The 16,753-nt window shown below is 41.7% G+C and overlaps 1 protein-coding gene across 4 annotated transcripts; it reads right to left on the reverse strand.

Moving 5' to 3' along the window:
- Positions 1 to 2,795: 2,795 nt before the first annotated feature.
- On the reverse strand, positions 2,796 to 13,174 carry LOC133472143 (gastrula zinc finger protein XlCGF57.1-like). Of its 4 annotated transcripts, none has more exons than XM_061762566.1 (4): positions 13,029 to 13,174; positions 10,748 to 10,904; positions 5,502 to 6,041; positions 2,796 to 3,322 (listed from the first exon to the last, which is right to left on the reverse strand). In XM_061762566.1, the coding sequence occupies exons 2-4, from the start codon at positions 10,872 to 10,874 to the stop codon at positions 3,261 to 3,263; spliced, it is 729 nt and encodes a 242-aa protein (XP_061618550.1). In that variant the 5' UTR covers positions 10,875 to 10,904; positions 13,029 to 13,174; the 3' UTR covers positions 2,796 to 3,260. The 4 variants fall into 4 exon arrangements, with proteins under 4 accessions (XP_061618550.1, XP_061618549.1, XP_061618548.1 ...); XM_061762565.1 differs by adding an exon at positions 11,183 to 11,817 and having other exon boundaries at positions 2,796 to 6,041; positions 13,029 to 13,135; XM_061762564.1 differs by adding an exon at positions 11,274 to 11,817 and having other exon boundaries at positions 2,796 to 6,041; positions 13,029 to 13,134.
- Between the last annotated feature and the right edge of the window lie 3,579 nt (positions 13,175 to 16,753).

The raw sequence follows: 16,753 nt of genomic DNA on the forward strand, positions 1-16,753 counted from the left end.
GAATCCCTTTGTAGCATGTCTATAACGTTTAAACACTCATTTACACTATCTCCAGAGGTCACAAATGAGTTGCCGTCTTTCTGTCTCATATCTCTTATAATACATAATTACATGTTCTACTGTTTCCTCTAGTTGATTTTGGTGCTTTGACATTTTAACTAACGCACTGTTTAACCCAGTGGTTCCCAACCATTTTTTTGTGCTGAACATTTTCGTCATACCATGAGTACCCCCCTCACTCATTCATATTTGATGATTCTCCAAAAGTACCAAACTTACCGCAACTGGTTATGGAATGAAAATCATTTTATTTAATCTCCTTAATTTGAACATTTAAATCTCAGGCCTGTTTAAAAAAAGTCATGTAATCTGAGTACCATAATATTATAGTCATGTAACTTGATTACTTTTAATTACTCCAATATCAAATGTACTAAAAAAAATGACAAAAGAAATGAAATATCAGCACAATATATCTGTCTGGTCTTTTCGGGCCTATGAATGTTTAATATGCATGGTTTTGTAATGCGGGAGGAAGCTGGAGAAACCAGAATACAAATCCACAACTTTAGAACCTTTAGGCAGCCATGCTAACCAGTTGTTCACCGTGCTGCAGATATGAATGGATGAGCTGGATGGAGGGATTGAAAGACATTTGAAACAATTGCTTAGTTGCATGAAAAATAAACCATTGGCTGCAGTATGTGGTCACCGTTTGCCCACTTGCTGCTCTGCTAAAGCCCTGACATGGTTGCTCAGCCCGCGAGTGGGAACGTGGCATGGTGCTCAAATCAACAGCCAGCCTCTCCCGCCGCACATTAAAAATGTAATTTTGCGACATAATCCAATTTTTTTAAAAATCCTGAATACATCATGTATTCTGTGACACCTGTCTGTCCAAGCCTGTTTCCTGCAATGTGCTTCTGTACCACTAGTTGGGAAACAGAATATCCGACTCTTAATCTTGATATAATTGTTTGACATGTCCGATTTAGCGGCATCTGCCTCACAGTTTTGAGGACGCGGGTTCAAATCCGGCCACACCTGTGTATAATTTGCATGTTCTCCCTGTGCATGCATGGGTTTTCTCCCGGTACATTATGAGAGTGCTTAAAGAGGAGGATGCTATTCATGTGGCACAGCTTGAAGCAGGCATCAGGTGCAGGTGAGATGGGCCTGGCTCAAGTTGGAGGCCAGAACAAAAAAGCAAAAGAAATGAGGAAAATTACATTTTAGTCTTAAATTTGTCCATCAACATGTACTTGAATGGTGTAAATAAATGTTTTTCTGCGTGAAGAAAATTTTGCCTTATTGGACTCTTCAGTCTTCCAGATTGCTGAATTTGTGTTAAAATAAATTTTTAAAAGATCTCTGCGAAGACCCAGGGGATCTGGCGGAACGGTGGTTGACTGGTTAGAGCGTCTGCCTCACAGTTCTGAGGACCCGGGTCCAATCCCCGGCCCCGCCTGTGTGGAGTTTGCATGTTCTCCCCGTGCCTGCGTGAGTTTTCTCCGGGCACTCCGGTTTCCTCCCACATCCCAAAAACATGCATGAATTGACAACTCTAAATTGCCCGTAGGTGTGAATGTGAGTGCGAATGGTTGTTTGTTTGGATGTGCCCTGCGATTGGCTGGGAACCAGTTCGGGGTGTACCCCGCCTCCTGCCCGATGATAGCTGGGATAGGCTGCAGCACGCCCGCCACCCTAGTGAGGAGAAGCGGCTCAGAAAATGGATGGATGGATGTTTTAAAAAGGATATGACACAAATCCTCTTAATTCCTACTATGCTAGCTTTCTGTTTGCAGATATTGATTGTACTGACCTATTGGGAGCTGCACACACCTCTCACCGCACTGTCTCAATTGTAAAACAAAACACTGTCTGTGCAGTTCATGACTGGATATCCTTTACAGAAGCAAAACAAAATATACATTTTGTGCTACTTTAAGATTACTACCACAGACAGTTAGTGAAGTATAAAAATAAATGCGTTTTTTTTTTTTTTTGTTACAAAATACGTACCCTCTCCACCTGTTAGCTTTAGACAACACAGGTTTTGTGTAGTGTAATTGCGATGTTGTGCCCCATCTCAAATTGACGAATGTGTTCATAATCCTCGTGGGTAATATCCTCACTCGTCAGTCCAGACACGGACTTGCTTGTCCTTACCGGAAGCTCGACAGCGCTTAGCGAGCCAGTACCTCCCTAAGTACAGTAAACTTGCAATATTTTGCTATGCAGTAAAGCATAATTACTCTCTGGACCCTCTTCTATGTCGAACGAACTTCTATTGGCTGCTGGCACACAAATCATGTCACTTCCGGTGGACGGTCCAAAATTGATGCACGCTATGTCTAAAATGTTGCCGGAAAAGTGAAATCAATCAATATAGAAGTCTATTTGTCAGTTCTTATGCACTTTGCCCAGATAAAGTAACTAATTACTACCTATGACGACGATCTCCGTTGAATGCTTAAAAAAACACTGTGGAAATTCTTTCCATGATTTTCTTTTGAAAGTTCTTTAAAGATGTTTGTTTTTTTCTTTTCTTCACGTCACGTATTTTCTTAAATTCCCACATTTTCTCTACATTTAAACTGTCTCTTTTTCTCATGGAGGAGACCTAACCCCACCTATTTTTACTTACACATTAATAAAAACTACATTATGGATGACACAACATCGCATCTGCCCAGACGGTTCGTTTAAACTACCCCGTTAGAAACTAGAGCCCCCCGACAAGCCTGTCTTACTCCCGATTGTGAAGGTGCTATTGAAGAAGACTCCAACTGATCCAAGCTTGTCGAACAAAGAGAACTTTATTGGCAAACAAGCAATATACAGTATCTACAAACAACTGCGGCAAAGCAATTGGGAACAGATTCTCATTTGCAAGGCTGACATGGGAGCAGAAACAGCAGTAAAACAAAGCCAAATAAAAGCAAATACAAATACATAGATGATAAACTGTACAGTGTGATGTAGTTACATAATATATTACATTACAAAATGCAGTTTTCCATCTTACCAACAGAGTCAGTTTGCTCACAGTTATTTCAAGCAATCATTTACTTGTTTGATATGCACATCACAAAAACATTGGACAAAGCAGATTTTTAAGCAGGAGTGCTAATTTTAAACACTGGTTCACAAGAAGCCGTTAAGAGGGTACATATAGAATGTAGATTTAAAATCAGAGCCACATTCATTAGTTTCAAGATTAAACATCATGCTGATGTGAATATTCTCTTTCATCAGGTCTAGGGCTTGAGATGAACTCGTTGCAGAAATTCAGCTTTTCCCAGGTCTTGCGCAAGCTTTCCTGAAACATCGTTTGCATTTAGTTCCACTCTGGAAAGAGTTGTTGTTTCAGAGAGAGCCATTTTTTTAAATAGCTTGAGTGACAAGCTACTTTGTTTTGTTGTCAACAATCACTTCATCAACGGCTGTACATGGTTAGATTCCATGATACACGCGGGGATGCTGTCGCGGGTCTATCTTGCTCTGCACCAAAAGCGACCAATTACCACCTGACTCAGTTTGGACGTTAATTCCACGAGCTAAAAAATTTGAGACAAGTCGTGCCGCTTCACACTACTGTATATTCCTTCATCACATCAATGTTCTCATTGCACAGTAAACACACTGCTTTAATGCTTGTTGGACATGGCATACAAAATAAATACTTGTCAGCCCACTGGGTCTGGAATTGCTGGTTTTTCAAGATCCACTTTGCATTTATTTGGCTTTGAGAGAGACATTTTGAAGCCAGTCTTGTTTACAAACGTTTGTAGTGCTGTCGTCTGTTCATGTTTAGTGTGTTTCCTGATGTTTGGATTTTAGTGTGGGTCAGTATAGATCCTTTGTGGACATGCACAAGCAGCAATTTACGGCTAGTCCACTTGGACAAACTTGTCATCATATGTACTTTTGTATTGCCATTTTTTTAATGATCACCGTGTTACACAAAAGTAAAATATGAAAGTTTGGCAGCTCATCTCAAATTTCAAATGGGCTAGTAGTTAAATGGGCCTGGTTTATTATATCAGACGCCGTTTGCTAGAAACTACCATTAAATATACATACTGTGTATAACATTCAGCCAGAGTGGCTAGTAGGAGTGGCAACGTATTGTCCAGATGTGATCAGGTCAATTCATTCTCAGGACATTGAATCGATCGCAACTGAACTGTTTTGGTTGTCTTTGCAGACATTGCACATGATCGAGCTAGAGCTGTCCGATCTAGCCTTGGTGCAAGAATTCATGAAGCCTGCTCAGATTAAAGGTGAAATCTTCCTTGAGCATTGCTTTTTCTCACCAACACACTTGTGTCATTTAAACCTGTCCTCCCAAGAGAATCTTTGACCACATACTGAGGAGGAAAAAGGTTTCTCCCCCCCAGCATGTATTTTTGTGTGATTTTTTTTTTTTTTTCAGGACCCCTTCTCAGATAATCTTTAATTACGAACTGAGCAGACATATGGTTTTTACCCAGTGTGTGTTCTTGTGTGCGTTGTCAAATGTATTCTTTGAGCAAATGTTTGACCACAAACTAAACAGGAAAAAGCTTTCTGACCTCTGTGTGTTCTTGTGTGATATTTTAGGGTTCCCTTCCGAGAGAATCGTTGATTACAAACTGAGCAGGAAAAAGGTTTCTCTCCTGTGTGGGTTCTTGTGTGTGTTGTTAAATGACTGCGATGAGCAAATCTTCGACCACAAACTGAGCAGGCAAAAGGTTTCTCGCCAGTGTGTGTTCTTGTGTGAACTTTTAAGGTTCCATTCTCAGAGAAGCTTTGCCCACAAACTGAGCAGGCAAAAGGTTTCTCTCCAGTGTGGGTTCTTGTGTGTGTTGATAAATAACTGCTTTGAGCGAATCTTCGACCGCAAACGGAGCAGGCAAACGGTTTCTCCCCAGGGTGTGTTTTTGTATGTTTTATCAACTTGGTTATTTGAGAAAACGTTTGACCACAAACTAAGCAGGAAAAAGCTTTCTTACCCGTGTGTGTTCTTGTGTGATATTTTAGGGTTCCCTTGCGAGAGAACCGTTGACTGCAAATTGAGCAGGCAAACGGTTTCTCTCCAGTGTGGGTTCGTGTGTGTGTTGTTAAATGACTGCTATGAGCAAATCTTTGACTGCAAACTGAGCAGGCAAAAGGTTTCTCTCCAGTGTGTGTTCTTGTGTGAATTTTTAAGGTTCCATTCGCAGAGAATCTTTGACCACAAACTGAGCAGGCAAAAGGTTTTTCTCCAGTGTGGGTTCTTGTGTGAGTTGTTAAATGACTACTATGAGTAAATCTTCGACCACAAACTGAGCAGGCAAAAGGTTTCTCACCAGTGTGTGTTCTTGTATGAGTTGTCAAATGATGTCTTTGAGAAAATTTCTGACCACAAACTGAGCAGGAAAAAGGTTTCTCCCCAGTGTGTGTTTTTGTATGTGCTGTCAAATTCTTTCTTTGAGCAAATTTTTTACCACAAACTGAGCAGACAAAAGGTTTCTCACCCGTGTGTGTTCTTGTGTGACCTTTTAAGGTTCCCTTCCTAGAGAATCTTTGACTGCACATTGAGCAGTCAAAACGTTTTTCTCCAGTTTGCTTTCTCATGTGTTGTTTCAAATGTGAGCGTTTGTTGTCAGAGTGACCTTCAGACTGTTCCTCATCATCATCAGTGTGAGGAGAGTGTGACTTCATGTCACTATCTGATGGTGGAGCGAAGAGGCCGTCTGCTTGAGATACTCCACAGTGGTCTCCATCATCATCTGTTGTCATGTCTTGACTTGAGCTGCCGCTTGGAGGCTCCGGCCCTCTGCTCTCCTCATTTTTACCTTCATCTTCGCTCTTCAAAGGGACACCAGTCGACGGAAACTTGATGATTTCCTCCCGCTCTTCCTCTTTAATGTGGAAGAATGCTTTCTCATCTTTAATGTGAGGGCGCGCCAGCTCTTCTTCCTCTTTTATATGATGAACCTCTTCGTCCTCCTCTTCCTCTTTGATGTAAGGGGACTCTGGCTTCAGCTGCTCAGGATGAAGATCTTCATTGATGTCTGCAAGACACAGAAAGACAAACACACATGGGCCAAATCTCATTTATTTGCAACCGTTCTCCTTCATCCTGTTTACATGTTGAAATCCCATTGAGGGGACGAAAACAACAGAGGTGCTAGGCGCAAAGAGGGAAAAAAATAGTTGTAGAAATGAGAACTCTGTGTTATTTCATGGCCGCGGCAACTAAAGATGACGTCACGTGACTTCATCTTCCTCCATCCATCCATCCATTTTCTTTATCGCTTATCCTCATTAGGGTCACGGGCGTGCTGGAGCCTGCCCCAGCTATCTTCATGTGCCATGCGGTGTACACCCTGAACCGGTTGCCAGCCAATCGCAGGGCACATATAAACAGACAACCATTCGCACTCACATTCACACCTATGGGCAATCTAGTCTTCAATCAACCGACCACGCATGTTTTTGGGATGTGGGAGGAAACCGGAGTGCCCAGAGAAAACCCACCCAGGCACAGGAGAGAACATGCAAACTCCACACAGGCGCGGCCGGTCCCCAGAATTGTGAGGCAGATGTGCTAACCAGTTGTCCACCGTGCCGGCTTTCATCATCCTCATAGTTCATGAATATTATTGCGTTTCTCTCATATATACACAATATTTGATTACTGTAATTTTATGTATTTATTTTTCTATATATAGCTAGTGCTAGCCGGTTCGAACTGTTGCTCTCGTGCTGTCTGTTAGCAGGACCACCAAACCGCCTCGCTAGCTGGGATTGCCGATGCGTTTGACGCGTGCTCGACACAAGGTGAATGCAGTACAAGGGACTGCTCGTTAGTATCGAGGGGATGCACTACACATTCCCACTGGAACGCCCCCTCACTGAGGTGCCGAGTGGCAAAACATGGCTGCGTTCAACACATTCTTTAGTAGTTGCTTAGGAAATTGAAAAACTTGACCCATCACTTCTAAATTTAAGTTTCAAAGGGGAAGTAAACACCAAGAGAGAAAAAAAAGTCTGTCTACTGTTCTATGAGAAGAAATTACTTTTTTTTTCATTATGTTATTTGTATGTCTGATTGCTGAAATGCAAAACAAACATTTCTGCTAAGAATGCTGCACAGTCAAATAGTAACTTTGACAGTTATCAAAGAATAGTAAACCAAATGATCTTTCTGCTGCTAACTAACCGATATGGAACTATGATGAATTCTGATGTGCCTGTTATTAATTTTTATACAAACCCTTTTTTTTTTTTACAAACAGAATTTTTTCCTGAAATACATTTCAATCCTGAAGAGTTCAGTTACCGTTTTTTATTTTTTAAATAAAGTCTTCACTGAATTATACCTAAAAGATTAAGCTTAAACCGGGAATGAAATAAGTGTGTCAATGAAGTGTTGTAGTTTAGTTGTAGTGATATTTTCTGAAGTGTTCCCGAGCCCACGTGGTGATATCATTTCCACATTGATGTCGGTTTTTGATGCAGAACTGCCTGAGGGATCGAAGGTCACGGGCATTCAATGTTGCTTTTCGGCCTTGCCGCTTACATGCAGTGATTTCTCCAGATTCTCTGAACCTTTTGATGACATCATGGACCGTAGATGATGAAATCCCTAAATTCCTTGCAATTGTACATTGAGGAACATTGTCCTTAAACTGTTCGACTATTTTCTCACGCACTTGTTCACAAAGAAGTGAACCTCGCCCCATCTTTGCTTGTGAATGACTGAGCAATTGCTCCAAAACAATTAGAATATCATGGAAAAGTTCATTTATTTCCATAATTCCATTCAAAAAGTTAAACTTTCATAGATTATAGATTCAAGGCCCACAATTTAAACAATTTCATGTATTCATTTGTTTATTTTTTTACATAATTTGGGCTTCCGGCTCATAAAATCCACGAAATCAGGCATTCAAAAAATTGTAATACTGTGAAGAACTCACAGAAGAACACATTTTGCACATTTTACAACTGAGTGTCACACACTAATCACCTCCTAAACTCAAAGCACCTGCACAGGTTTCACCAGGTGTCATTAAATTGCTTCAGTTGTCTCAGTTGGGTTCAATATGGGGAGGACTGCATGCAGACTTGACAAGTGGCCAGAAGACCATCATTGATACCCTCCATAGGATGGAGAAGCCACAAAAGTTCATAGCTAAGGAGGCGGGCTGTTCACAGAGTGCTGTGTCCAAGCATATCAATGGAAAGTTTAGTGGAAGGACAAAATGTGGCAGGAGAAGATGCACCGGCAAAAGAGATGCCCGTGGGCTTCAGCGGATTATCAAACAGAGAAGATTCAAGAATCTAGCACAGATCCAGAGAGAGTGGAATGAGGCGGGAGTCACAGCTTCCAAAACCACCACATTCAGACGCATCCGGGAGATGGGCTACAACTGTCGGGTTCCTCGGGCCAAGCCACTTCTGAGCCTGAGCCAACGGAGGAAGCGTCCCAACTGGGCCAAGGAAAAGAAGGACTGGACTGTTGGCCAGTCCTCCAAGGTCCTGTTTTCCGATGAAAGTAAAGGTCCAAGGGTTTGAAGTAAGACTGGTGAAGAACAGCACCCAAGCTGCTTGAGGTCCAGTGTGAAATATCCACAGTGAGTCATGATTTGGGGTGCAATGTCCAGTGCAGGTGTTGGTAAACTGCTTTCTTAAATCCAAGGTCACCCCAATCGTCTACCAGAATGTTTTAGAGGACTTCATGATTCCTTCTGCTGAAGCCCAAATTATGATAAATGAACAAATAAATACTTGAACTTGTTTAAATTGTGGGCCCTGAATCTATAATCTATGAAAGATTAACGTTTTGAATGGAATTTTGGAAATAAATCAACTTTTCCATGATATTCAAATTTTGGGGAAAAGTCTGTTTAAGTTAAAATACACCTGTATATTTACACTTGTGATTGTGTAGGTGCTCATTAAGGTGAAGACATGTACTTATGTACAGTATGTCTAGTGATACAAATGTGTACTATGTAACTGTTTTGGAGAATGTGTGAAAAAATAATAAAAAATTGACAGTACATTGCATTGTACAAATACTACTCAAAGATATCGCTGACAAAACATTTTTTTAAACCTAAGCATGTGTGCAAAAAAAAAATGTATATATAAAACATTGCTGATATAAAATATTTAATATACTATCCATTAATATACTCTTCATCTTAGCTGTCCCTCCTTTTGGCTGAAATATGTGATACCTTTTTGATTAATGTCCGGTTTTCGGACCGTCCTGTGGTGGCTGCGTATTTTATTTTCTCTATAGACATACACACTTGTTACCTTGCTTCTCATAGTTGGTTTCTTCTCAGCCAGACTTCAGTGAAAGTTGTACTGAGGCGCCAATCACTTATTCCGGTGTTTGCGTTGTGAAATTTAACTGCGCCGGTTTAGCATGGCTGAGCCGTATCGTCCTGTTAATTACTCCTCGTCCTCCATTCATGATCAGGTCAAAATTGTAGCTTATTGGCCACCATGGAGGCGAGGATTAATGACATTTCGCAGGGGCAACAGCCAGCGTGAAGGAGGAGCTTCCGTCAGACGGCCTGGAAACTAGTCTTTTTCAGCCAATCACTTGCTGTGGTACTTTCGATGCCAAACACGTGATAGCCCCTTGCTCGCTAACTCGCAATCTTAAGTTACCGACACGTGTTACCATGTCGTCTTGCCCTCTATTTTCTTCTTCATTGTAGCATCGGAACACATAACTGCCCGGGACAAAATATGTCCAAATCGGAATTGCTGATAAATTAGATTGGTTTGATTGGATAGTTTTTGCACGGACAATAGTTTAGAATTCTATTTTGTGGATTGTGCTTCTTGTACAAATGTTTTCTCTTGCATGGTATTTCTATGTCCTGTATCTACTATTGTTGCTAAAACAATAATAATAATAAGCATATTTTGATAAAGTCAGGAAAATTGAAGGACTGAAATTAAAATGTCAACAGAAAAAGGGTTTCCCAGTTGCTTTAGCACATTTCGCAGATCCAAATTGAAATTTGCAAAACAGTAAGTGCATTTCTCATAATTTGTACAACTAGTATAACACCATGAAATACTTGCAAACGTCAGTCTCTTGCTCAAAATCATTAGTTCACCCCTCAAAAGTAAATGTGTGTCAATTAACATGTCAGTGCCATCATAGTGGCAAGTCTTTGTCTCATTCATTGTCGACGGATCAAATTGCTTAAGTCATGTTGTCAATATAACCATGCACTCTAAAGGGATGTTCTTAAGCATGTAAACTGCAGCTTAAGTTCCGATGCCAATCATTTTAAATTGTATTTTACACTTAGTGAATGTGAAAGACTGATGACAAGGTTCACATTCACACTTTTCCTGCTTGCATTGTAATTTGTTGAGGGACCATGTCAATCAATCAATTTTGATCGACACGACAGACAATCGATAATGTAGGTAAATGTACATAATCAGTTGTATGGATATACCAAAGCATTTGCAATTTGTAAAAAAAATAATAATAATAATAATTCAAATGAAAAACTGCTTTCAGGATGAGAACAAGTGACACAATTATATGAAAATTCAACAAGTACTTTTGAGTATTTAAATTCTGTTCGGAGAAATGGACCAAAGCAACTGAGAAAAAACATAATATTGTTGTACTATACAGTATGGAACGTCACACAGTGCTCGTAAATAAACGCAGGAGTAATATTAAAATTAGACTGTATTTTCTAAACGAGTGAGAGAGAAGTGAACCCACCCACTCTGCAGAGGACAATTCGAGGCTGCAGATTGAACACAGCGTCCAGTAGTTGACGTTGTGGCTCCTTCTCCTCTTTTGGGCCACAAAGTTCGTCCTTGTACTCTGGTGTCCTCCTTCCACCCATTTTCACACGACGATCACAACACTTTTCGCTCTACGTTGGAGGGATGAGAAAAGGCAAGTGAAAAAAATGTGAAATAATTAGATCAAGATTAAGATTTGGACATTGTGGGTTAAACAGTACATTAGTAGAAGAAGAAGGGGGGGAAAAGGGGGGAGGGGGAGTACATTAGTTTAAATTGCAAAGTCAAAAGGAGGAAACAGTAGAACGTGTAATTATGCATTGTAAGCAATACGAGACAGGAAGAAGACAACTAATTCAACATGGGACTGCACTTCATCCTAGAACACCTCGACAGTGCAGGGACCTACGCGAGGATCCTGTTCGTGGACTTCAGCTCAGCGTTCAACACCATCATCCCTGAAGTCCTTTCATCCAAGCTTCTCCAGCTCAGCGTCTCACCTGCCATCTGCCAGTGGATTTACAGCTTTCTGACGGGCAGGACACAGCAGGTCAGGCTGGGGGAGGCCACCTCATCCACACGCAGCATCAGCACTGGGGCGCCCCAAGGTTGTGTCCTCTCTCCGCTGCTCTTCTCTCTCTACACGAACGACTGCACCTCAGCGAACCCGACTGTCAAACTCCTGAAGTTTGCAGATGACACCACTGTCATCGGCCTCATCAAGGACGGTGACGAGTCTGCATATCGACAGGAAGCGGAGCGGCTGGAGCTGTGGTGCGGCCAACACAACCTGGAGCTGAACACGCTCAAGACTGTAGAGATGATCGTGGACTTCAGGAGGCATCCTTCGCCACAGCTGCCCCTCACGTTGTCCAGCTGCCTTGTGTCAACCGTCGAGACCTTCAAGTTCCTGGGAATTACAATCTCTCAGGACCTGAAGTGGGCGACCGACATCAACTCCGTCCTCAAAAAGGCCCAGCAGAGGATGTACTTCCTGCGGCTTCTGAGAAAACACGGCCTGCCACCGGAGCTGCTGAGACAGTTCTACACAGCGGTCATCGAATCAGTCCTGTGTTCTTCCATCCCAGTCTGGTTTGGTGCTGCTACAAAAAAGGACAAACTCCGACTGCAACGGACAATCAAAACTGCTGAAAGGATTGTCGGTACCCCCCTACCCACCATTGAGGACTTGCACGCTGCCAGAACTAAGACAAGGGCGTGCAAAATCCTCTCGGACCCTCCGCACCCCGGTCACCAGCTCTTCCAGCTCCTTCCCTCAGGTAGGCGCTACCGATCAATGCAAACTAGAACTAGTAGACATTCCAACAGCTTCTTCCCTCTTCCGATCAACTTCTTAAACACCTAACCTATAATTCCATTACAACAAGATGGCAATTTTTTGACTTGAGTTCGTTGTCACATTTCTGTGGGGCCAATTATGTATTACTCGTGCACTCACTGTAGTTGTCTCGCCATGCTGCACTATTTGCATATACTGGCCACTCATGCCAGAGTAGCATCTGCTCCATTTGCACACTGATTGAGGAGTATCTGTAACATTTGCACAACCAACATTGTCCCAGATTATCGCACTGCTCGTCACTTTAAACCGCATACAATCCTTGAAGTCTCAGCGCCCTTTGCACAATGGTCATTGCACCGGACTACTGCAATATTAGTCATTCGAACTGCTCTAAGTGCTAGAGGACTCTGCATCTTTTTGCACAATTGTTTTTTGTCAATGTCTTTATGTCTCCAAAGTGTTCTGTAAATTGACTGTCTGTTGTACTAGAGCGGCTCCAACTACCGGAGACAAATTCCTTGTGTGTTTTGGACATACTTGGCAAATAAAGATGATTCTGATTCTGAATTCGCGACCTCAGGAGACGAAATTTTGTTGAAACATTATTCTACAAGAGCAGATATGAAATAAGTCTTACGGGATATTATTTTCAGTATCTCAGATAAACAGAGGATATAGAGAGAATCTATTTGTTGTTAAAAAAAAAATCCACATTTAAGCGTGAGTATTAGGTATTCTGGTCCACACTCCTGACTAGTCGGTGCCGGAAAAAGAACACTTTACGTTCACAATTGATCTCTGTTTTGCCAAGTGTTCATCCCAAACGCGTCTCTTTGTTAGCATGCTAAGCTAAACTAGGCCGAGACGCTTCGACGTGAACCGAGACGACTTCAACCCGACACGAAGATGGAACGAATGATGTTTTAGGCTCATAAGGTAGTAATGGACTTACCGTGACGAGGATTCGGCACGTTCACTACAAATTCAGGACATTTTTTAGTGCAGCACATGGACGCGCGTGTGGTTGCCACTGAGACGAGTGTCGTCCATAGATATGAAGACTAGATACGCCAGCTCGCTGTAGCAGCCCTGCTAATCAACGTGCCTACTGGCGGCCATGTTGGAAAGGTCTTCGTTCCCATAGAAGGCAATGCATGACACTGAGATGAAGTCGTAACTTTTGTCAACGCCAAAGTGTATGCTATCAATACACGATATTAAAAAATATAATAATACAATGTTTTTCCACGTGAAAAGGACTCCAGTTCCCTGGACGTGTCTTATCTCTTGCTTTCACCCTCCAACCAACTAGAACAGGCCGAGTTTCGTGTTTATTCCACCTGGAGGTTCATTTTTTTTAATCTCGCTTGTGTCCAGTAACCTTTACCATAAACTTGGTTTGAAATGATCGATTCGCAACTACAAAATCCAACCTCCTTCGTCCGCGCATACGCTTCCCTCGTTCCCAGCAACTTCCGCTACATTGAAACCCCGACACAAGTGCGCCCATCCCTACTTTCAAGAGCTAAAAGGTCATTTAAATCTTGGTGTCCGGATAAACTCGTCTTTGTGGTGCAACTTGAAGCTTCTCGGCCTAGTTAGCTTAGCTTAAAACACAAAATGCAGTTTTTGAATGAAAGTTTTTATGATTAAAGGGGAAAAAAATTCCAAACCTACATGGCCCTGTGTGAAAAAGTGATTGTCACCTTAAGCTAATAACTGCAATCAAGCAATTGCACGAACTTGCAATGAGTCTCTTACAGCGCTGTGGAAGATTTGGCCCACATTTTTCCTGAATTGTTGTAATTCAGCCACATTGGAGGGTTTTTGAGCATGAACTGCCCTTTTTAAGGACACGCCACAGCATCTTAATAGGATTTAGGTCAGGACTTTGATTATGCCACTCCAAAGTCTTCAATTGTGTTTTTCTTCAGCCATTAAGAGGTGGACTTACTGGTGTCTTTTGGATCATTGTCCACCTGCAGAATCCAAGTTTGTTTCAGCTTGAGGTCATAAACATTCTCCTTCAGGATTTTTTTGGTAAACAGCAGAATTCATGGCTCAAAGCGAGTCTTCCAGGTCTTGAAGCATCAAAACAGCCCCAGACCATCACACGACCAGCGCCAGATTTTACTGTTGGTATGTATGGGGAGACATATGTCTCAAAATTTTTTCCTTTTGTGTTTTTCAGATCCACAAATACTGTATATCCGCAATTGACACGTGTTTTTACAATCCACAAATAATATCCGCGATTCACACTTTTTTTTTTTTTTTAATCCACAAATATATCTGCAATTCACATGTCTGTTTTTCAAATCCACAAATTATTTGCACGTGTTATTCAAATTCACAAATAGAGCTGCGATTTACATGTATTTTGGGGGCTGCCGGTTGTGCACCTTGTTCAGCCATGGTCAGTTTCAGCAGTGTCGGATCATAGACTGTGGGATTCCTATAAAAATGACTTGCAGTCAAGTCATCAACAGAGACAGCAACATTGCCGCCTATCGGATGGAGGGAGGGCTTTCCCACAGGTGTGAATCTTCTCAAGTTGAAAACTGCGCTACGTTTGTCGAAAAAAATAAAAGCGCGTGCCCGCTGATCCACAAATGCACCCAACAATTCACAAGCAGAATTTAATATTTACAAATGATAAGTCATGATAAATGCACACACATTAAAAAAAAAAAACGTGTAAATCACAGATGTATTTGTGGATTTGAAAAACACGTGCAAATAATTTGTGGATTTGAAAAATGTGTGAATCGCGGATATATTTGTGGATTTGAAAAAAAAAAACGTGAATCGTGGATATATTTGTTGATCTGAAAAAAACATGCAAATAATTTGTGGATTTGAAAAACGTGTGAATCACGGCTATATTTGTGGATCTGAAAAAAGCGTGCAAATAATTTTAAGACATCTCTCTCCCCATAGGTATGATGTTCTTTTTCTGAAATGCGGTGTTACTTTTACGCCAGATGTAATGGGACACACACCTACCAAAAAGTTCAACTTTTGTCTCATCAGACCAGAGTATTTTCCCAAAAGTATTGGGGATCATCAAGATGTCTTCTGGCAAAAATGAGAAGAGCTTGAGTGTTTTTCCTCAGCAGTGATTTTTGTCTTGGAACTCTGCCACGCCTTCTCTTTCTTATGGTGGAGTCATGACCACTGACATGAACTGAGGCAAGTGAGGCCTGCAGTTCTTTGGATGTTGTTGTGGGGTTTGTGAACTCTTGGATGAGTTTTTGCTGCATTCAAGGTGTAATTTTGTTCGGTCGGCCACTCCTGGGACGGTTTACCATTGTTCTTTGCTTTCGCCATTTGTGGATAACAACTGTCACTGTGGTTCTCTGGAGTCCCAAAGCTTTAGAAACCTTTTCCACACGTGTGTGTGTGTTAGGCTCCAGCACGCCGCGACCCTAGTGAGGATAAACGGAACGGAAGATGAAGGAATAATATATATATATATATATATATATATATACACACACACAAACATACACACAGTGGGTATGGAAAGTATTCAGACCCCATTAAAATTTTCACTCTTTGTTATATTGTAGCCATTTTCTAAAATCGAGTAAGTTCATTTTTTTCCCTCATTAATGTACACACAGCAACCCATACTGACAGAATTTTTTTTTAAATTGTTTGTTTTAGTCAGCCACCAATTGTGCAAGTTCTCCCATTTAGGGTGCTTCTACTAAATCCTGAGCAAAGGGTCTGAATACCTATGGCTGTGTGAAATTTCAGTTTTTCTTTTCCAATAAATATGCAAAAATGTAAAAAATTCCAACCCCTCCCTGGCCACGCCCATATTTAAATATGCAAATTATATTTAAATAACCCCTGCACCTGAGATCCCGATGTCTGCATGATCAGGAAAATAAGCAAGGTAATGAAGAAAAATATTTTTTCTGAATGTGAAGTTGCTCAATGAAGTGGAGGTGCGCAAGAAAATCCACTTTTAGCACGCTGTTAACAAGCGAATGAGGTGTGAATGGGACAGCGTGTGTGCGGCTGTCAATGCTGTGAGGTCAGAACATTGCACACACGCTGAACTAAAAAAGAAGTGGTCAGACATTAAGGTGGATGTGAAGCGGAGGACAGCTGCCCACCGCCAAAGTGCGGACAAAACAGGCGGAAGAACCAGCGCCGAGGGCCTTGCCCCGTTCGAGGAGAGAATCGCTGCAATCATAGGTGACATTGCTCTCTCTGGGGTGGTGGGAGCACATGTGACTGACTTTGATCGAAGTGTCGCCAAAGCACCAAAAGCTGCAGAAACGTGCGTACGCCAGCCATACAGTTGGCGTGTGGCACCGCACATTTCCACGCTCATTTCACCCTTGATACATCTGAACTTTGCTGTGAAAACGCAACATTTTTGTGCGTATGCACCTTTTGTACATGACCCGCCTCGTCTGCTCTCTCATCTTCCTGGTATATAGCATAGTTGACTAATAATGACGTTTGATGCTTTATTTCTTGAGAACTAAAACTTTTTCTGTGCATATAAGACACGTCTGGGTGCCCCTGTGCTCAACCAAAAAAAATTCTGTCTCCCACTTTTCCTGAAATTGGCTGTGCTCGTTGCCAACCTCTCTTCACGGCAGATTTTAATCAGAGATTGTGTCACATAGCAACACGTGCAAAGGGAAGATGCAAGGC

The sequence above is a fragment of the Phyllopteryx taeniolatus genome, chromosome 22, assembly GCF_024500385.1.
Source record: "Phyllopteryx taeniolatus isolate TA_2022b chromosome 22, UOR_Ptae_1.2, whole genome shotgun sequence".
NCBI lineage: Eukaryota > Metazoa > Chordata > Actinopteri > Syngnathiformes > Syngnathidae > Phyllopteryx > Phyllopteryx taeniolatus.